General features: G+C 37.1%; 1 protein-coding gene across 1 annotated transcript in view; it reads left to right on the plus strand.

Annotated features, from left to right (window-relative positions):
* The window catches only part of RBKS (ribokinase), a 66,532-nt gene that overhangs the window by 15,333 nt on the left and 27,735 nt on the right, over positions 1-23,464 (plus strand). Inside the window, exons 2-6 of the mRNA XM_021392677.1 lie at positions 3,043-3,175; positions 8,321-8,384; positions 10,951-11,013; positions 17,559-17,723; positions 22,771-22,862. Coding sequence (XP_021248352.1) covers positions 3,043-3,175; positions 8,321-8,384; positions 10,951-11,013; positions 17,559-17,723; positions 22,771-22,862 — 517 coding nt within the window. The remainder of the gene's footprint in view (positions 1-3,042; positions 3,176-8,320; positions 8,385-10,950; positions 11,014-17,558; positions 17,724-22,770; positions 22,863-23,464) is intronic.

Here is a 23,464-nt window from a genome sequence, read left to right on the forward strand (position 1 = left end):
AACTTTCAGGCTACGTATGTAGATCGGTACTTTGAATTTCTTTAATATGGAAGATAAAAATAGGCTTCTAGAGTGTAGAATTGTTCTGGAAGGTTTGGCGATCGTGCCTGAAATGCAGTGAGGTAGGTTTTTTTGTTTACAGTGAGCTACAGGAACTCGCCGCATGTTCTTGCCTAGTCTGTTAGCCTATTTTTAAAATTGGCTAATTACAAATCACTGTTCCAACTTGATCCTTTGCCCTTTGCCTTGTACCTTTCCATCAAAGCAATAAAAAAGGTCATCTTCCCGTCTTCAACAAGCTGTTTGATTCCCACAGGCAGTTGTTTTGCTGTCCTACTTGAAACGCTGAGGCACAGATCCTCACCTCACCAAGCCTGTTTTTTCACCAGTTTAATTATGTTTCTTTCATTGGAGTTGCGTGTTGATGCCAACATAACTGTGAGAAGAATCAAGTCATGGTCTAGCCACTGTTAAAACAAGAATATGTATGGTTGAACATGCTTCTCACAAATCCATGTAAGCTCAAAGAAGTACCATTAGCAGATGCCTGCTGGGATGTCACAATTGTTCATCTTTGTCTAAAAATATATGAGCTTTTTGCAGAAACAAATTCTATTTAGAATGAGCTATAATCTCCTAAAACACCAAAAGGAAGGAAGATGAACTGAGACTTGAGACCATTTTCTTAGTGTAGAATTGAAATGAGAAGACAGTGTGTGCTAGAGGATTGAGCTGATCTCTGCTTTTGGTTTTGCCAGTGGCTTCTCAGCTGACCCAAGGAGAAAAAGAGCAAGATGACTTGCCTAAGTTTCACACCCACAAAACAAGAATAATAATGTTGTTCTGCTTTTTAAAGTGTAGTGAGATCTCTCTAAGAAATGAGTTGTACAAGAGCTGCTATTACTATTGCTTACCACGCTGAGTGTAACAAGTATTCTTTGCAGAGTGACACAGAATTCTGAAAGTATGCATGCAGTAGCCTGGCAGTGACCAAACAGGAGTTTCCTTGCGTTAGTTTTGTGACCTTCATTCTCTGGTCCACAACAATCACTATTTTGGCTTCCAATGGCACATAAAATTGAGAAAATAGCAATAAATTATAGATGTTACTATTAATACACCTTGTTCATTACTACTATCATTACACTTTGTTCCCTGAAACATTAGTTACTCTTTGTTGTAAACAACCTCCCAGAGGCTGCTGTGGGAAACTGCTTTAATTTAACAACCCCTTCCATATATATAAGGCACTTATACATAAACTTGTAAATGGCCATTACATTTGTAGTTAAAATGGCTTAAACACTTCCTAACAGAATGTTGTCTGGCTCTGCATGCTTGGAAACAAAAGAAGTGCCAGTAGCTGTCCTTGTGAATTTTTCTGGGGTTTCTCTCTGGTCTTCCATACAAGAAAGCCTGCTGATCAGGTACCATACCCTCACACTGAAACCTGAGGTGCTCTGTTGGCAAACATCACTCATTAGTGTCTTCATCCCAACCTGCATATCTTTGGAAACTGTAACTACTGCTGAGGGACAGACCCATAACAGCTGCCTCAGAGCACGCATCTTGTGAGAGTTAAAGACTTATTTAGTTTCACTAGTTTCATTTTAGATTTCATTTTCATTGTGGTCCTGAACATTTGGACAGATGGGTGTTGAAACTGAAAATTAGTAAGAAGAAAGTGCTTGCTTTTTCTTGAAAACTTTCAGTAGGTATGGCTGTGTTCTGGCATTAACTCCATTAATGTTTTGTAAACGCTATTATACCCTAAAATTTGAAGTATAAAGTCAAGAGTAATATGCACACGTTCCTCATATCCTTTTCAGGCAGCAATCAGTAGTGATTTACTCGTGTAGAAGTATATCACCTTTTTCTGAATTGGAGAGCTGGCAATTTTGAAGCTGTTCTAAGATTTACTGGCAAAACATTATAAAATGACAAACTGCAAACTCCCCATTGCCCATGGACTCTTTCTCTCCTGCAGACTTTTGGCAGCCTGTTTGTGCTGCCTGCAAGTGGCTGAACGGGTTGAATTACCTTGCAGGAGGCCTTCCTTTACACTTGTTGTGAGCTTGTTCGTAGCTGAGGAGATAGTAGGAATTACATTTTTAAAATGTGTCCCTGGAATGCATGGCTTGAGGAGGCAGAAACTTGGGTAATCTGAGTGTTGTAAACACAGCTTTGAGTTCTGTATTTCTAATAGAAGCGGGAAATGTAACTGCATTCAGAGAACTTCTCTCCCACAGTCTTGGGGGACTCGTTTCTTCCTTACAACTTTTGCTGGAGATAGCAAAACATCTGGTAGCATTAACAACATTACAGTTCTGTTTTGTTGTTTTTCAAAATGGAAATTAAACCAAACTGTCTTGAATACATCCCTGATGGGTCTCCACTTGTATTAGCGCTTCTCCATCTGGGCACCCATCCGCAGAAAGATGTCAATGTAATTGGAGCGAGTTCAAAAAACAACAAAATATTAAGAAGTTGTAAGGTTTGATTTAAAAGAGAGAGTAGTCACTGCTGAGTGACAGCAGAGGGGAGGAAAGCTTTGATAATAATCTACAATTTTCAGGGGTGTGAACAGCAACAAAGTGAAAAATTACTTAGGGTGGTTCAGGAAGGTGTAATTAGATGTAATGAAATTAAATGAACAATGTGTAAAGGTGAGCTGAATGTTGCAGTAAAACAATATGAACAGTAAGACCTATAGATTTATTATCTATCTGTATTGAATTAGCACTGGGCAATCCCAGTCAGGGATCAAGTGCTTCTTTTTTTCCGGTAGAAACATGAAACAGAAACAAGAGAAATGCAATCCCTCTCCCAAGTAATAAATGAGTAGCTTGACTGAGTGGCATGTAAGGAATAAACAAACTGATGGTTTGTGGAGTAGACACCCTAGAAGGACTTTTTAGTCTTTTATGTTCATACTGAGTGGCTGTAGGACCATTTAAAACTTTAAGAATGTAACTCTTATTTTGAAGATGGTTGCTATTTTCAGTCATTAATGTATGTAAATATTGCTTTAAATTGGAATAGCTTTACCACGAGATTGCCAAGAGCTGGAGAAACTGTCCTCGGACAGAAGTTTTTCATTGGTTTTGGTGGGAAAGGAGCCAATCAGTGTGTCCAGTCTGCTCGACTTGGGGCCAAGACCTCTCTGATCTGCAAGGTAAGCGCTGACTTGCTCTTGAATTACAGCTGAACTAAATGCTCATGCAAATTCCAGTAAACCTTTGGTTGTCTTACAGAAAAGGTTTTTTTTTGTTGTTGTTGTTGCCTTTTTCTTTTTAATCCCTCTCTAATTCCCTCTTCTTCTCCTTACTTCAGCTCTAAATTTAAGCATGAAACATGACCAGGAGGCTGTTCTAAAAACACTGCCAGAACCAAAGAGTAGCTGGCTAGAGATCTGGCAGAAATTGCACATAAATAAAGATTGCAAAATTTAAATTGATGTACCACAAAAGGGAGAACTGAGGAAAATTAGAGATGTTCAAAATTCAAGTAAACTTGATCCTTATGTTCCCCATTGTTAGAACTGTCAGGGCTTCAGTGATGACATTCAGGTGCTAGATATCGCAGTCACCCTGCGATTTACTTTGTAGGTGATTATGAAAATCAAACACTGATAAAATAGTAGCAAATTCAGGAAGGAATATAAACAGACCATTGGGCTGATTCAGCCTGGCAGACGCTATATTTTTGCAGTGCTTTTCTTTGATTTTTGTCATTAAATGTTATTAGTTTTGAGTGATCATTACTAAGGGTAAGATAAAATTTTATCTCTTTGTAGCCTTATTGTCTAACCTCTACTATCTGCAGATGAAACTTCAGATGGCCTGGATGCACTTTGTTATTGCCATAGCAGGGAGAGGATGCTAAATCTGTTGGATCATCAGCTGTTAGGGGTTTTTTATGGAGTACCAAAGACATCTCAAGGAAGCCTTTCTCACTGCTTTCCAACCTAATATTTAGGTGAAAATTGATAACTATAAATCTGAATTATACCTTCAAGCATTTCAGCAGGTCATTAGCATTAGTTGTTCTACAGTGCTGTTTTTCGTTTGGTTTGTTGGTTGGGTTTCTTTTGTTTTAATTTATACTGAGAACGTTTGTATTTTTGTAATATTGAAAGTATTTGATCATCTTTGCGCTCAGGAATGATCAGATTCTAGCACAAGACGAATTGGCAATGAATTCTCTGCTAACATTTCCTACTAAATGTTAAAGGTTTTTTTTTTCACTGAAAGTGTGAATTTTGTTTTATTTTTTAATGGTCTAAGCTATGTTTAGTGAGTACATGTTCCTGGAACCATTTGCATTCCTAATAAGATTCAGTAATTTCTAGTTACTTTCCAAAATCATATTTATACTATTTCAGTAAAACCCAGTTTTCTTTCTTTCTTTCTTTCTATTTTTTTTTTTCTGGTATGTGTTTATTGGAGAAAAGAATTAGTGGAGAATCACATTCCTCTATAAGGAATGTGATATATATCTATAAGGTTTTGTCTTTTTTTTTTATATAAAGTTATATAAAGTTATTATTTACTTTTTAAATTGTGTAGCCTTTCAAAATAGTCTCTTTTCAGAGCTGTAAGGTATTTTATCTGCATAGATCAATGGGAAACTGTATAAAGTCACTTGCTGAATATAACTGAGAAGAGCCAGGTGATTGTAAGACATTACAATTCAGTTATTTTTAGCTTAACGAGTCATCTTAAGTATGCAGTGGATCTTAAAGACAGATTGCTCCTCACACACTCTCTGTGCTCAGTACGTGTGTATGCTTTGGTTGTAGTTCCCAACATGAAGCAATTGCTACTACAATCTGATGTTCTGGGAATGGAATCAGTATTAGTACCAGAGGGACATTCCACTGGAGTGTGGCATCCTCCTGCAAAAACTGTAATTTAGATAGAGGATCTACTCAACAAGAATAAACATGCGCATCTCAGGTCAAATGACAAGGCATTCTTCATACGTGAGAGCTTTAAAACGTGAAAGAGAGGCAGTGGCAATCTCTTCAGGGTTTGAGAAAGGGAGCTTTAGGATGGCTTATAGGCATGACTACATGTAGCACAGAATGCTGTTGATTTTAAATTTAAATCCGAATACCAAGTTTGACTAGTGGAAATGCAAACATTGTTGCACTTTCTGCCTGGAAATCAGTGGAAGTGAGTGCTGTTACTCTGGGTTATCAATATCTATCATAGTATTGATCTTTAAACTGCCTTCCTCAGTTTGCTCAGTACAGTAAAACAACGTATTGATGGAACAGATGCAGCTTCGAAAAGACAAGAAAGACAGTGGTTCAGGGAAGCATACAAGTTTGCCATCAGGGAGCTAAAGGATCTAAGAGGATGAGTGAATTCATCAGGTACCTATAAGAACCCCTTTGCAGTACTGCAAAATGCACAGTGGTCTTGAGAGGGTCCAAAAGTCGCCATTGTAGCAGCCATTACCCAAAAATCTGCTAAGAAACCTAGATTAGGAACATGGAAGGAGGTTTATCTGAAGGGCATTGTATGTGCTGAAAAAAAGTCCTGTTTTACTTCTGACAAATAATTTGGGATGTTCCTCACTGGACATTGGTATCGGTAGCCTGATAACGCATATACTAAATTCTACTTAAGCCTCAGCTGCATTTCATTCCTACTCAGAAAGTGATGGACTACAATGCTATGTATTGATCTCTTTAGATAATCTGTAAGCCAAATTGAAGAGAAAGTACTTGAATGCTCATTTAATTGTAAGAACTTAGATATATCTAAGACACAGACCAGAGTATGATGGTTATCTCCAATTGTTTTCATGTTTTCTGTTAACCCCATACTTTTCTTTAATATGTGTTTCATTCTCAAAGCAAGAGAGAGAGTAAACACTCTCCGAAAATGTATATACAGAGTGGATTGAAAAAATGGTCAAGAAGTACATGTTTTTGTGTTGTAATTAATTTTCAGGTACATATGAGTTTGATTCTTTTAGTTATTATGATGCCAGCCAGCTCTCCTAGCTGCATGTGGGAAACATAGTAAGCAAGGAAAACCCAGGCTGAAAAATAATGATGTAATTCCACTCATGCTAATGTGCAAACCAAGTGACCATAATGTGTGTCTAACTGCTGTTGTTAAGAACTCAAGAAAGAAGAAATGCTGCTTCAGCACATGTAATGTTCTGTGGTCAACAGAGTAAGACATTTAGTTTTCTGTTTATCCAATAGTCTGTCTGGCAGTGTTAGAGCAAAAACAGAAAATGTTTAAAACAATGTTACATAATTTGACATGGTCAGTAAGTATCCCTTTAATCTAAAATGAGTCTGATGCCCTATACTCTATCTTCCTTGGAGGTATAGCCTGAATGGAAAGATAAGCCCTTCAAATGCAATGGTATTAACTGGGTTGGATGCTGATGAACTAACATAGAAAAAGGTTTCCAGAGGAAAAGGACCTTAACAGAACTCCTCCAAGGGCTTCCCTCCAGTCCTGAGATCTGTTGCTGTGAGCAAAAGTGCCATGGCTGATCTCAGTTGTTATGACAGTTGAACAATAAGGGGTGCTTGTCTCTCAGTTATGTACGTCCCAGAGCTGAAGGAAGTAGGTTTCAGTTGAGCTTTTGGAAAATAGTTATGAAATACTTCATTGCTGAAATAACTGAGCAAATCCTGAGATTTGTTGTAGAAGCTTTGGCAGATAGGGAGGGAAAAGATGACACCATCAGGTAGAATGTATTCCTGTAGTACAACCATTAGGCTACAAAGGTGAGCACAACTCATGTTTAAATTGCAGATGGCTGCAGTCATCCAGCCAAAAGCAGTCAGAAGATGCATCCCTGTCTGGCAAACTGGGAGTAGTCAGAGATACAGAAATATTCTAATATGCAAATGGTGAATAACACAGTGACTAAAGAAAGTGTTGGTTTTGTTCTTTTCGTTGTTCTTGTTTTTTTCCCCCTTGTTAGAGGAGTGTTTCATCTGATGAAACTGTTTTGACCTACATTGCTGTCCTCTTTTGGTAAAAGACTGGGACCTGCTCTAATAATGCTTTGTAAAAATCCATTGTAGAAGATGTCAGAAATGAAAGTATGTTTCAAAACATGGTTATGCAATAGAATAAGTGAGGGGAAGTATCACTCGTCTGTGACACTTTAAATTTTAGAATTCTAAATTGTAGGATTTGATTTTTGTAGGATTTGATCACTACTAGTACTCAAGCCTTCTCAGAGCTTACTGAAAGACTGGATTCATATTTATATCCATTTAGACAAATTTCTAAGCAGGCATTAGAGGCAGCTGCTGTGTACTTTGTAGTAACTCAGAGACAGCTTTAGTGCTATTCTATATTTAGCTATTAGTGCTGTTCTACGGGAAGATGGATCATTTGTCAGGGACTCTTCATCTCTAGACCATGACCAGGATCTTCATTTGGTTTCTTATCTGAAATATGACTTTTTTTCTCTTGAAACAATACTTCTGATATTATTGGTCAGTCATTGATACTGCTCAGATATACAACTTGCTCTTGGAAGTAGGAGCACAAACTGTGAGTGCAGAAGGCACACAGGCTTAAATTGGTGAACTAAGAACCATGTTGGCTTTATATTCTAAACACTATTTTTGACATTAAGTAAGTTTGACTATTCTTTTTCTTCATATACCTCATCTCCTTTTTTTCAACTTGTGTAATGTAACAAAAACAAATGTTTATTACTCTGACTAAACAGAAAGCAGAAATCTGTTCATCTGAAAGTATTAATGCAACTGAAATTACAAGCTTTTTGACTTGCTTTTAGGAAAACAATGGAGCATAGCTTGACTCTCTAACTCATCTGGGTCTGGTAGTGCTAAATAAACATGTTGAATTCATAAACAGTTCATCCAGTACTGAGAAATTATAGAAATCAGAAATGCCATGTTTGCAGATACTTTCTACACCATAACCACTGATATTTTTCCACCAAGAAAACTCTGGGGTAAAAAATGCAAATATAAACTGCACTTAAGAAGAACACTGAAGTTGCTACTAATAGTGTCAATTGAAAATGGACCTAATGATCCAGGAGTACCAGATTCAGAACACTTCCAGATGGTGTCACTTTCAAGGGAACATAGTGGTTGTATGAAAATGAAACTTGAATACACAGACATGGGTAGAGGGAGAGAGTAACAGAGAAGGAGAAATCTGCAGAACGCTATTCCAAAAATGAGGGAAAGTGCTGCAAAGTAGAAAATGTTGTATTCAAATTGCATTAGAGCATTCCGCTGTCTAAAGAAAATCTCACCTTTCTGTAGAAAAAACTTATCCCTTTTTGTTTTGTGCAGGTTGGGAGGGATTCCTTTGGCAATGATTATGTTGCAAATTTGAAGAACAACGGTGTTTCTACAGGTAAACTTTTACTTTAAAGAAGCCTTTTGAATTATTTCTAAGCTTTAAAAATGTATAGCATATGTGTTTTTTTTTTTAAATTCAATTGCATTATTGGATATGTCTTACCATTCAGAACACCAAATAATTGTTCTGACACAAATGGGAAGAATTAATGACTACAAGTTAGATTATGTGGACTTCTGAAGTCAGCTGTACCACTAAAAATAAAATGTAATGTTATTACCTCTAAATCTCAGATGATTACGTCAGTAAAAGTCACTTGAAGATAACTTACTGTTATGCTTATGTTTAGGCTGGCATTGATAGTGATAATGCCTGGTGAGGAACTGAAAAGTCGTGTTTGATTATTCTTTCCCTATTTCATGTTGGGAGAGAAGGAAAAAAAAAGAAATAAATTTGTCAACTCAGTACATTTCATTTCTACTTTTTAAAATGGTCTGCAATCATGTAACAGACTGCAGCCAGTCTTTATTAATACATATATACACAAAAATCAATAGTGAAAGACTTTCAGGAAAAGGGAAAGTTAAGCATTCACAATATTCTATTATCTTTGCAACTTTGTAACCCTAGTTCTCTATCTTGTGTAAATCTATTATTGTGTGCTGCTTAACTGCATGATCACAGTTTTGTTTGCAAGCCCCTTGTCTCCTTCAGTGTACACGGAGTGGACAGATAATGTCACTACGTGGCAATTCGATATTCTGTTTATCTATTCTGTTTAATGTGCAGCATCAAGTTTCATTTACTGCACGATTCAAATCTCACTTTAAAGAGAGAATTATTAGTATTTTGTGGGCTCTTTTATTATGCTTATCACTATAACATCTAAATATTTCACAAATATATACAGAAGTTTATTCTTTGCATATCTTCCAACTTACACAAGCAACCAGGCAAGGATACCATAAAGCCAGTGTTTGTTAGTTATAAATCAATCCAAAGCAGGCCTACCTCATGAATAAAGTCTTTGATCATGTAAAAAAAGCTATTATAATGCATAGCACATAATAAAAATGTATATTCCACAGCCAGCCTTACATGTCTTCTTTTCTGATTTAAATGATTGAGTCTTGGATCCCAGCTTGCATTCCAAGATTTGGAGGCAAGGATCATTCGCAGACATTTTCACATAGAACTATCGTATGTCAATCCCATGACTAGCTTTTCATCCCAGTTTAATCTACATCTAGGCTATCCCTGTAATTATATACATAAGGATACTGGGTACTGGATCCTTCCTGTAACTCCGCTTCTGTCCACTTCATATCCTAGATCCTTGTTGTATGACTTTTTTTTAATGCTCTTCTGTTTCTTAATATACCACCTTACGCCTTTTCTTTTCAGTTCCAGTCTGTTTCCTAACTTTCCCAAGCTTCCTGTGTGCACAACCGACCAGCTACCAGTACTGCTCAGACCGTTTAGATCTTTACTGATGCGTTACTCTCTCTCCCTCCAATACTAGCTCTTCTGCATTTGAACTGAACAGTTAACTGCTTCCTCATACAGCATATTTTCTGCAGAAGGAGCACAGGAGACACAAGGTCTTTGCTTTTAATTCTAATGTGCAAACGTAGCTCATGGTGAAAAGAAGCTATGAGTGCAAGGAAAGTTCTGCTCTGACCCTTGTAACTCTTGTGCTAGATAAGGGAACCTTCAGGGCAAATAATTCCAGTACTTTAGCAGATCCACATAAGTATGATGTTATGTTTTTTTTTTAAGCCTTGTTCAAATTTGAACAGGTATTTAAATTTTCCAGGAAGTGCACAGCTTAAGAAAGAAGCCAGCCCTTGCCCAGCCTCAAGTCCATGTTCTAAAATGTTAAAACAACAGAGCTTCTTAAACAAAGGGTTGCCAGAATTTACCTCAAATACGATAGTGTATTTTTCTCACATACACTTTTTAGGGACAGAAAACTGAACTTTTTTGACAGTTTTTTTACTACAGTGTTATCTAAAACGATCCATTATCATGGAAACTTTTGGACCACTGGTTAATATTTGACGAATTATCTGACAGCTGAAAACCTGCTCTTCCAGTAGTAAATATTGAACAGTCTTTATAATAGACAGTGCTGCCAGCTTAACGTCTAGATATCTGAATAATAATGCCAAGAGGAAACATATAGCCTCATGCTGCCTTCATACTACATGTTATTGTTTCTCTTGAAATGCAAATCTAAGGAGAATTAAATGCTGTGTTATTTTAATATCTTAGGTTTCTCCAGCCTTGACTCTATTGTTTTATTGGATAAAATAAATACTTCCATATAGGAGTAGAGAGTGCCTGAGAAAGCTGTATAAATAACATGCTTTCTTTAAGGCAGGGATGTAGCCAAATTAAAGAATGTTGGACTCACATTTCTGTTTTGTGGGTGTAAATTAACACTTTTTGTTGTTGTTAGCTTCTCTGGCATTGTTGCACATGAAAGAGTAATTAGCATTTTTAAATTGCTGGAGGTTATGAGTTCGTTTTAGATTTAATTCAATTAAACTGAATCACATGCTATTGGTTGAAAGTAACGTATTGAACTAATGCATGCTGTAACTTTTCCCTTTCTTAGCATTTGTAGGTCAGACTGCAGATGCTGTTACTGGAACTGCTTCAATAATTGTCAACAGTGAAGGTACATTATTTCTACTCTGAGTTTTCTTCTTTATTATGTCTCTACGGCCACAAAAAATACCATCTTTGGCTTGTCACTCTTAACTGTGGAATTAGTTTTTTACATCTTTCATCTTTTTCATGATCTTATTCATACTTTATTGCAAATTTGTAGAATGAGGTGCCTAAAAGCATCAGAATCAGCCCCTTATACTGGCAGTGCGATGGCCCTAATTCAGCCAGCCAGCTGATCTATCCAGTTTCACATTGTTCAGCAGAAGAAGGTGTATCAGAAGAAGGTTAAAGCTTTCCTTTTCCATCACAACTTGCTTAACACTTCTGCTGTGAGCAAAGAGTTTGCCTCCTGAGCACACTGAATGAGTCATTGTGCCCTGAATCAGGAAACATTATTATCCTTAGTATTAATAGAAATATTTACGCTATTCTTGTAATATTACTACAATTCTTGAACCCAGGTTGCATCTGCAGTGTTGAATTCATGATTGAATGGCAAATTTGGTTTTTTCTGTATTCTTCTTCCTTGGCCTGGGCCTTTGCTCTCATGTTGCAGGGGAAGAAGAAATGAAGGGTTAGCTTATTTTCATATTCCTCTTCAAGACTGCTAAACCATCCTCTGAAAACTTTATCTTTTCTTCAAGCAAGCTGTGTGACTGAGAGCTCTTAGGAAAAGCACTTGCGTCTGGATAAAAATTTAGAGCACAAGACAAATAATGTTTATGCAAACATAACAGACACAACAGATTAACTGTGACTGAATTAATTCACTTTTGGTGCAGCTAATAGCCTTCATTTGAACAGTTACCACAGCCTAGCTGACACATCAACTTAGCAAGTTCCTATGTAACTTGATGGTACATTGGGCTACAGCTCAAGATGGTGAAGGAAACATGGCTATTCACTCCAGGAGCAAACCTGGGAAGGAATGGTGACTAAAGGCAAGTCTACACAGGAGCATTCAGGAAAATTAAGCAAATTAGTTGGAGATGTGAGTTTAATTTTGCCTAAGTAAGATTAACCAAATGTGTGACAGCTCTAATTCAGAAATAAGGTAGTACTGAATAAACTGGATACTTGCCTTTTCTTGGTTTGGATTAGCAGGTAAATTACTATTGCAGATCTTAAGAATTCTTTCTTGTGCTGCATATGGTCACTACTGTGATCATAGTAAACGGGAGAGACAGTGAGAATCCGGTAGAGTATGTTCCCAGGCCTCACTGCTTTGTGCATATTTGGCTCTAGGTCTGTTGTCCAGAATAACTGCATAAGAAGCAATCTAAGTACTTGTTAATTCATATGCATGGCCAGCTAAGGTAAGCCTGGCTGAAGTCTGAACAACTAGAAATTAATTTCTGAAGGATAAGAAGCAAAAACACCTTGTGGATTTAAAACCTTTATAAGCATTAGGAAAGGGAAACTGATCGTTCGGTGCCGCAAGGTTAACAGTAAGGTTAACCTTGAATGTTAGTGTGAATGGTCTCTGATAGCCTTGCGATTCTCACAGTGAACAGAATAATGCATAATGTCATGTAGTTTGTTTCTTTCAGAAACTGCAAAAAATCCTAAATTAAGTTACCACTGGCCTCAGATTTAATCTAAAATCTAGTAGAAGAGCAAACCTGGTTAGAACTGTGCTGTAAAGCAAACAGATGCACAGAATTGGTAATGGTTCTGGTTGTTACTTCTATCTAAAACCATCTGGCGCCTGAATTGAGTAAATTGTAATAAAATAGCAGTACTTATGTGCTTTGCTGTTGCAAGAGACACTTCTTTTTTTCTTGTAGAAACCTGGCTGATTTGACCTAAACAGGTTTTACCGCACTTTTCGAAGGGCTTGTCTACACATGTATGCTTTACCACAGTAGTTGTGCTGGCATAGCTGAAACATCACAGCATTCAGTGCAGGTACTCATGTAAAGCAGTTTCTGCTGGCTCAAATTATACCTAAAAGGGAAGAATTTGGTGGTGTGTAGGGGGGCGGGGGGTGTTGCTTGGTGTTGACATAATGAGGAACAAATAGAAAACGTGGATATTGCTTTAAATCATGACGTTTTAATTTCTGTATTTTCATGCACCTCACCTGCATCTTACCAGTTCTTTACAAGTACTGATACTTGCAGAAAATACCAACTCCAATCAACAGTGTAATATCACAGGCAGAAGTGGGAGAGATTCTCAAATAGAGGGAGCATACTATGATGGAAGAAAAGAAAGCTATGGAAACCAGAGTCAGAGGAGGTTCTGAAGTGAAGATTCCCTCGTATTACCTGTGTCTGTCTGTCCAGCACCACTACTGAATTTCTGGGAAGATTTTTGCTGAGTTACACAGATATAGCTCAACCATTATTTTAACTGGTAAAATAATAAAAAATTGAAAATTATCAGGTGCATTTAATATTCTCAAAATTGCATTATATTTTGAGACAATATAGTGTAGTTTCAGTGAAAGAAAGGTTAAATCCTTCTTTAATTTAAAATGGTGGAGAGATGTTTAACAAGTTTAAGCTAGCGTTGGATAATGTGCAACCCAGAGATGCTGTAAAAGGTTCACCCTGGGCTGGTCTTAAAAATCTGTGCAGAAATATTTTTCTGAGACCTGGTGATCCTTTTAAGTTCTTTCTTTTATATGACTGCCTCTTCAGATAGGTGTAGACCAAACACAGTCTTCAACTCCAGGACCTGTGCACTTCTAATCTGTACTTCCACTCTCATGGAGAAAAATTGGTACCTCAGGCCACTTTTCTTAACATGTTTTCTTTGAGGTGCATTGTACTAATGAACCCCAGCGTCTTCTTCTTTCAGCTTGCTTTCTTTCCACTAGCTGTCACTTAACCGCACCTTCTGCTAATGGTGTTTTACTGAGTGGTAAGAACTCCATAAAATGATGAGCTGTGCTGTACTTTTATGTACGTGTATAGAGAAGAAAAGAAACTCTTCATGGATAATTTTTTACTTACGTCTAAAGCTTATTGCAGCTTTGTCCATATCTGGTACTGACTTGACGCTGCCATTAAGCTGCCCTGACTGGACCAGTGGCTTGAACCAGTCTGACAACTTTCATATTCATGGCAAAAATTTAGTGAGGGACAACAGAAATTGGCAAGTCATGATTAAAATGCTCTTGATTATTGCAAGCTAAAACTAAAATTCACCTACAGAGAATACTATGAGATAACCCTCACTTGAGATAGGCTTTATGCTGACTTGATGAGCTTATTAATCATTCACGAATGGTGAATACGCAGTTTTTGTAAGTGAATGTACTTTCAATGCCAAAGCACTAGTAGTATAAAAACATTCAAAGTATGTGTTTAAATAAGGCTAAATAAACACAGCAAACTTAGAATATATATGCCAGCTTGACTGAATTGTACTTTCCAAAGAGAAAATCATTGCTTTGAACCTGAGGATTGTAAAGAAATGTCACCTGAATTTTTATAGAATTTCTATGTATTGACGTTCATCATGAACTTAAATGTTTTATGTACAAAACTGTTCAATGCTTCTACCAAGTCATTGCACAGAAATTATTGTACTATGACACACCCAAAACATGCCCTCATATTCATGAACTGTGTGATTTGGCAGCAAATATTTTCCTTGTAACATTATTTTCTGGTCACAAATATGTTCTTTTTTTCCCAATTAATTAATACACAGAAGCTCTGTACCTATTGTTTTAACTGTATTCTTTGAGATTTTGCTGAGTTCTAAGCACTACTGTTGGCTTTTAGGCTATTCATCCTGTATTAAAAAGGAAAGTGAGGATTATTGCACTGTGGTGTTTACTGCTTTCCACTGAGAGTTCTCATCTGGTGCCATGTATAAAAGGATACTTGGAAGAAAAATTTAGTTTGAGTTATCTAACCTTCTAGAAAGAAACAGTAGCAGGTTTAGAAGGCCAACCATGAACAGTATTTACATATACATTTATATACATACATGTGCTGTTTAAAGTATTGATTGGACTCAATCCCCATCTGCTGTAAGCTTCCATAAATTTATCAGCTTTATTTAGCTATTCTAGCTTTCAAGAGTTGTGAATGTGGCCTTTAGTATTTTAGCTGACATCTGCAAAACCTACAGTTCTATAGATGCTCCTTGCAAAACTATGGAACTTTTAGTTTAAGCACAGATATTTCAGAATTCACTGTAACACAGTGAATATATTTTTGTCATTCTTAGTGTGGGCAACATTTTCACGTCACTTGAGTTGTTTCAAAGTTGTGTGTATGTTTTAAGGCTTCATCTACAGTTGACAGAGATGCATAGGTATTTTCAGATAGTTTTTGTTCTCCTCAAAAAGATATCTAAGATATGGAAGATTGAAAAACCTCAGAAAATACTTATCTTCTTGTTGAAGGAACCTAGAAAACTAATCCTTAGAAGTGAGTCTTCTTAGAATTCTCCAGAAAGTAGAATGTTTTGGAAAACTTTTGAAATTAGTTAATGTTGGACAAGATGAATCTGTCCCCTATTTACCATCTGTCTTTAACTCTGTTGTCCCTGGTGCTGATTTCCCATCTGATTTCCCTGGCAAGAAATAGTTGCTTTCAACAAGATGGGTGCTGGTAATACAGAATTCTGGTATTAGTTGTTAGTACCTGGGTCAAAATTCTGCTTTCATACACGCTGGTATAAATTTGTGGTGACTGTTGTCATTCACAGTCAGTGTGGTATACATAGCTAAGAACAGAATGTGGCTTTTTCTCTACAGCTTGAGTTTAAGCCAGTCAAGTCTGTTACACCACAGTAGGTACTGCATTTCTCTGGCAGGTATGGTTTGCTTGCTTGAAAGCAGACTTTAAGTCTCTGGCCTTTTATCATTACAAAGAAAAGCCTCTGAATGTAATCCAATGCAGCATGGCCTACCTTGAATTTGCACATATAAGTTTAAGCAAACAGCCTTCCTCATTGCCTTGGGCCATTAGCTCTAAAGACTAATAATAATATACATGTCAGTACAGCTAAATAGTTTAGCAAGATAATGCAGCAAGACATGTAGATAGAATCTGAGATTCTACGTACCACTGAGTCCTGGCAGAAATTAAATACATTTTGTTCTACTGATTTGTTGTGTTTTATTCTTTTTACTGCTTTACTCCAGAAACTTTCAGCATATGTTCTTGGCAAATAGATGCTTTTTGTCTTTGAAAGTCTCCTCAGCAGGATTCAGATATCTTTGATAGCATTTACTTGTTGCAGAAGATTTTTTTTCTTTATGATTTTTAATCCGAGATGCCCATCATTGTCTGCTGAAAAGCAGGGCGTTGGCTTTAAATGCTGAGGTTTTGCTTTTCAAATGCAGCTGTTCTGTACCAAACCATTGACAGCAGAATTGCTTTGGAAAGCTTGGGCCCCTCCCTCTGAGATCATTATATTATTCTTTCCATTGTCCTGCTTTCTTTTCAGAACACATTTAGGGAGACAAGCTTTGCACGTTTCTTATTCAAAGGACTTTGAAGTCTCATTCAAGAAAAATAATGTACTTAAAAACATAAATATTTATTTACAGAGTAATTCAGTTCATCACAGAATTGGTAGCCTTTAATGATTGGCAGTCCTTAAAGGAACCTTCAGCGGGGGCGGGCTGAGCCTGTAAATCAAGGAACAACTGACTTATTGAATTTAATACCTGAGTGATTAATAATAAATTTTAATTTGAAGGCACCCATGCCTGAAGGTCTCTAGGTGTTGTAACAGAGATTAAAAAAGAAACAAAGAAACTGCAATAAAAGAAGGCAACTTGCATGTCTGGAGAAAAACAAAAACCTATTTGGAACCTACGTAAATGAACCTCCTCACCTAACTGTAAAACAAACTACAAGACTGAAAAGGATTTTAGAGTGCTTTGACATACTGCTGTGCTTGTGCTTGTCAAGCTTTGCTTAGAGCATTCAACTGGCCAGCTTCAAGTTCAGAAAAGACTATCACACACTTTTTTTACTCACTTCTGGTAAGGATTTCTTCAGTCACAAGCATTATCTCTCTGGTTTTTGGTAACGTGCTGATTCTGGTTTTCATATTGGTTAGGGGCTCTAACTTGAAGTGTCACAAGCAAACAGAGAAAGTCTGCATTTCTGAAATTAAGGATGTGCATAATTTTCATTGCTATGTGAAATATTCTGTTTCCAGCTCATGGGAAGATTTATCACAGTGCTTCTCTCTTCAAATGCAATTGGAGTACTTTAGGAAAATACACTTATCAACCTTAGCGTATGTTCCGTATCTTCACTGTGACTAGTGTAGTGCTTCTTTAAGGTTCATAGGGAGCACCAAAACAAGAGTGGGGAAAGTTCATACATGACTCTTCTGAAGAAATATACACTGCATTTGTTGTGCAGTATTGTATTTGTTTTTGTCCATCGTTTTGATTATCTTCTGAAGTAATTGGATATTTGAAAATGCCAAAAGTATTAAATTGTTTCTGGTTTTTTTTTGAAAGAAAACTGAAATCATCATCTAAAAGTTATTGTAGAAAAGCAAAGAACTGTTTTACATACTTTATTGCAAAAAGCTAATGTAAAAAACATTATCTATTTTCTTTAGGGCAGAATATTATTGTCATAGTCCCAGGAGCCAATCTGCTTTTAAATTCTGAAGACCTGAAGAGAGCTTCTGATATCATCTGTAAAGCCAAAGTGGCTGTCTGCCAGCTAGAAATAACCCCTGCTGTTTCTCTTGAAGCGCTGAAAATGGCACGTGCCAGTGGAGGTAATTTAGCATAAGCCTTTCTGTGTCCCTCGCTCACGTTGCATGAAAACTATTCTTTATTGTGCTTTCAAAATAAAGATCATGTGCTCTTTTCTGTCATACTAGTTTTATTTAGAAATGAAACAATAGCCAACAAATTCATGCTATGCTAATGAAAACTGAATTCAGTTTTAAAATTTTGCTACATTTAACTTGAATGGCAAATCAGTCCCTACCCTTCTAATCTCCCCATATATGGCTGGTACTGCTTTTTCTCTGATTTTCATGCTGTGACTAAAGACGCTGTAATGTCATTAGGTCAGGAACTATGGGCCCGACTCTGGTCTTATGCCAGTGCAGAACAAGCATAAGGAATGCAAGTCAGTTAAGTTCTGCACACAACAAAGTGAATGAAATAACCTCAAAAACAGACTTATGCCCTTGTTCTTGTAGCATAGCAGTAAGTAAAACTGTGGTTTTCTGCATGGAAGTTAATATCCCTAATTTTAAAATTAAAAAAAAAAAAAGAGCTTTTTCTCTTTAACAAAAATTCTGAGTGTGACTTGGCATTCTGCCATTGGAAAGACAGTCATGGTCTATGGTCTGTGAAATTATTAGTAATTGTTACTGTGCTGTACTTCTAAATGTAGGCCCTTGTTCCTTCAGTGTAGCATATACCTGGATAAAAGCTGGCGTTTTGCTTGAACAAGATGGGGTTTCATTACCAACATGATGCTTCTGTTCTTTAAGTGCCTGTAATTGTTTCAGTTTCTCAAGCACAGTTACCACAGTATTTGAACAACGCTAAGTAAATAATTATGCAACTGAGGCATCTATATTGGATTAAACATATGTTGTTCTCGTTTATGCGGACTATGGATAGACTTTGAGGGATCAACTCATATGGTCAGCCGTGCAGCTGGTCAGAGATGGAACTGGGATCAGAACTAACTGGATCCCAGTTAGTTGCAGTTGCAACTGGGCCCAGACTTGCTCCAGTAGATCATAGCTCCTTGGGCTTCTTCACTCCTCAGTCCCCCTGCAGCACTGAGCACTGTTGTGCAGCTGTTGTGATCACTGGTGTTCATGGACTAGTGAAGGCATCATAGAATCATAGAATCGCAAAGGATGGAAAATCCAGTCCAACCATCTACCTATCACCAATATTTCCCACTAAACCATGTCCCTTAGTACAACATCTAAACATTTCCTGAACACCTCCAGGGGCAGTGACTCCACCACCTCCCCAGGCAGCTCACTCCAGCACCTAACCACTCTTTCAGAGAAGAAGTTCTTCTTCAGATGTAGGAGAGCTTCATGCATTCTTTTCATGTATTTTATGCTGATTTAAGTGCCTATGTTATGTGCAAGTCTGAGAGAGAGTTTCTTTGAAAGTATGACGGTAATAACCCCAAACTGTATGAACAGTACTGTCTGCACACAGAAGAATTACTTTGGCTTCTATTTGAAATGTCTAAACCGGATTCATGCAAATCTAAAAAAAAATTAAAACTTAACTGAGTAGCTAGCACCTGGGATGCTTACAGTCTGTGTAAGGAGGAGGCAACAAAACTTCCTATGTTTTATTTTTAAATTTTTATGAAACTCGAAAAAGCATTGTTAATCTAGTGACTAATGGAATATAACTGATTCATGAACCAATATCAGTGACTTATTTTGTCTACTTCTAAGTCTGTGCATAGTTCTAGTAAAGTTGCTGTACTTTTTTGTCACTTCCGTATGGCAAGATACGAGCCTGTGTCAGAAAATCCAAACCTGGTACAACAGGCATGCAGGCATTTAGCGACTGTAGAGAACACAACATATTGAGAAGAGATCGTGGTAACTGTGGGCCAGCACTAGTTCTGTGCTGTCAGTCTGCTGTCATTGTGCAGGTCTTGTGTCAGGAGAGTTTGGGTTGCTTCTGCTGTAAAGCAACTGGCTACACATGTTCACATGTCATGGTGCAGTCAGATTTAAGTAAACAGCTGAGTTTGTAGCACTGTAAGAATTCATCCTTAGCCAACTGTGAATTGTTAATGCAATTTTCTTTTTTTTTTTAGCCCACAGTACGCTCATGTATAATGCAATAATGTGTGTTAGGATGTGCAGTAGACTATTTTTGTTGAACAGATGCATATCCAGATGCCTCAAACCACTGTTTCAAGTTTTTTTTTGCCTTTTTTTCTTCATTCTTATTGAAAGAAATAATCATTAAGATAGAGAAAGAATATGGACAGTCAGGCAAAGCCCCGTTGCTTCTGTTCAATGAACATGACATGGATCTGTTAGAGAGGGAGACACCTCACATTCTGACATCCTCTAATTGTGGCACTGATTGTTAAAGATCTTATGATGATCTCGGGGAGAAGGGAAGGAAAGAAGGAAGGAAGAGGGGGGTTGTGAATAATATTAGGTGGGTATAAATTGCAGTGGAAATCTGATTGGAAAATTTTAGGTTTTTAATGGCCATATGCTGCTTCCAAGAGGAGAACCACTTCATTTATGGGCAAAATATTATCATACACCAAAGTCTGTAAAGCGGTTTTCAGGCTTCTGTAGTGCCAAAATGTCTATAAATGACAGATAACTCTATAAAAGACAGATAACTCCAGCCTGTTAACATTGTAGGGAAGAATGGCATTAACTAGGTCTGGAAGCAGCTTCAGTTAGTAAGGTTGCATGTCACTTTTGAGTAGATCAAGTGCTTCAACTTTTTAATTGTGGGTTGCAATTTTTCATGCCAGCTGTTTGTCCTTTGTTAAATTATTTGCAGAATTCTGCCAAAACATAGTGGCTTCAGAAACTAGGCCATGGAAAACTGCCATCCAGTCTACATGCTTTTAAAAGGTGTAGACTGGCTACCTCAAAACTTACTAAAGACTTGATACCAAGGGAGATTTCATTTAAAGATAAGACTTTACAACAGTATGGAAGTCTGCCTAATTTTTACTGTATTACCTGCCTTTGGAAGATAACTACCTTTCACATAGACTTGGGAAAATGCTTAGAACTTCACAGCTAGCTTCCCCTGAGAGTTTGTCCACACGGGGAGTTGTCTGCTTGGGTAGCATGACTTTCAGTGTCATTCCTGATTCTGATCTTAAGCAGATTCGTTTATACTGATACAGATCTCTTGTAGGCAAAGGAAATAGAGGTTCTCCTTTCAATTCTCTTCCATCTTCCTCTGCTATCTCAAAAAATTAAGAAAATTCCTTTTACACCTGTCTTGTCTGAAATCTACGCTTCCTCCCCACCATTCCTACCCGGCTTTGTCCCTTCTGTATTCAAACTACAAAGGATGGAAGGTATGTGAGGAGAATGGATCTTGGCAAATGGAGAGGTGGAGATTGGGTAAAAAATAATATGGTGTTCCTAAGGGGAGCCAAGTAGATTACCCTGTTCACAGGCCCTGTTCTTCAGAGCCTGAAAGTCAATCTTAAGGTTCCTTCATCTGCCCCTGCTCAGCAGATATTAAACATGGGAGCAAACTATGTAATACCCAACATATTCCAGCCTGTTCATGATGAGTCTGCATTACTCAAAGCCCAAGCTGGAACACTTCTAGTGCTGTCCATGACCATTGTATATGTCAGTATGAAAGTATAGGACTGAGTTTGTTTTTCCCTACATACTGTTTGTTGGGGTTTTTTGTTTGTTTGTTTTGCTTAGGAAAGTATACCTTAAATATTTATGTTTAAAAAAACAACAAACAATTAGAGTGGCAATCTGGAAAATAGGAAATGCAAGAGTTAAATTTGCCTATGAAACCTTAATTTGTCTCCTTTCTGCATATATATTAGGTTGCAGCCTTTAATTATGTGTTCACATGCTGTTTTTCAGTGGTATGTGATCATATAATTAAAGAGTTTATTATAATACATACTGTATTGTAATAATGTAAGGGAGCCAAATTAAGATTTTACTGGAAATACTAATTCTGGCATTTTCTGACTTACAAGTAAATGCCTTTTTCCCTTCAATAAGATTATTTTTAATGAGACAAGTAGAGAGACATGATAAAGTTGTGTAGTCACAGGCAAAAACTTTCAGAAGTATTAATCAAAATGATCATTCTCTAAACTTCTTGGAGCCGAGATTTCGGGAGGCTTTGAAGGTCTTTCTCTTCAGGGAGCTAAGTGGGATTCCAAAGTGTTCTGGGTGTCTATATACTATACCTTGGAGTCTAAATAAGCATTTAGGGCTGAAAAGGTACACATCTAAATTGGAAGATTTGATCACTTGCTATAAGCAATATTTCTAAAGTAAGAGAGTATGCTTTATATAAAAGTGATGGCCTTGTGGTTAAGAGACAGCAGTATTAATCATAACATTGGCAAAATGAGAAACTAAATCTGAAGTCTTCCTGTGTTAACTGTAAATAAGTCACTTACACTCTGTCTTCATGACAAACCTTTGCTACTATTACGCAGAGCCTTAGGCTACAGTTTCGAGTTAGGTTAACTAACATATTCTACCATGTCTTACCTAAGGTTTTAGCTCTGCCAGATAATGTATTAAAAATATACAGTGCCTTGGCTACACTAGAGTTTTGCAGTGTGGCAGTTTGAACAAGTTAGGTAACACATTCAAAACCACATTTAAATCTCTGTCTGGACATGTCCTTCATTACTCTATATCCCCGTTTCTTCACGTATAGAATGCAGATAACAAAATAGAAAAAAATCTAGAACTAAATAGGTTCTTGTAAAAGCTGTTAAAATCCTGTAAGAAGAACCATCAGTTAAACAAATTGTATTCGCCTGAGACTTTTTCTGTTTTTTTTTAATTAATAATTTGTTGCTTATTTTTTCTGTAACTCTTCTGTCATGTTCCTATCATGACATGTGACTGAACGTTAATTAGATGGGGATTATAATATAGTAAAACTTTTAGCAGTTCTATGAAATGAAGACATAGAAAATGAGAGACATTTGCATTTAATACTAAACACTGGGGGCTGTGAATGCAATCTTAGAGGGTATTAACCACAATGATATTCCAGGTGTTGTGTTATAAATCTAAAATACTAGAGATTTAGACTTTTTTTCCATTCTTTTTTTTTCAGTAAAAACCTTATTTAACCCAGCTCCAGCCCTTGCTGACCTAGATCCACAATTTTATACCCATTCTGACATCTTCTGCTGCAATGAAACTGAGGTAATGATCATATGTCATGCTGAAGAAGGAGACTTCAGCAGTAAAACTTCAGGGGGATTCTCAGAAGCGCAGTGTGGGGAGCAGAAAAACTAAGCTGTGTTCCTCTTACAAAGGATTTCTGGAGGTAACAGGTTTAGTCTCTGACCTAATGAGTAAAGAGGAATATTCTAGAATTCCTTTCAATTGCATTCAAAATTAAATTAATCATTTCCAGCAGGAAAGTTGTATCCAGCCTCCCTTACAAGCAGATGAGTAAAACAAATCCATAAAAGGACACTAATAAAATGCTAGTACTGAGTGGTAAATATTAAAATAGATCCTTGTCCTTGTTCTGTGGGCCCTTGATATGATTAGCAGGAATGCGCTAGCCATAGCGTTCTGACAGTTTTAAACTCGCTTGCCAGGAGGTGATGCATGCCTGCTGCACTTGATGGTAAATAGCAGCTTCATATGCCTCTTCCTGTCAGATCTGTTTTCAGTGAATCTGTTTCTCTGGCCCTTCAACTGTATGTTTTCTCTTTTTTTTTCTCCTTTCCATCTTTCCCGCTCTTTTCTAATTCAAGCTTGTTATTTCTCGCAAAGCAAATTATTTTTGTCACAAG

This window comes from Numida meleagris, chromosome 3 (genome assembly GCF_002078875.1).
Source record: "Numida meleagris isolate 19003 breed g44 Domestic line chromosome 3, NumMel1.0, whole genome shotgun sequence".
Classification (NCBI taxonomy): Eukaryota; Metazoa; Chordata; class Aves; order Galliformes; family Numididae; genus Numida; species Numida meleagris.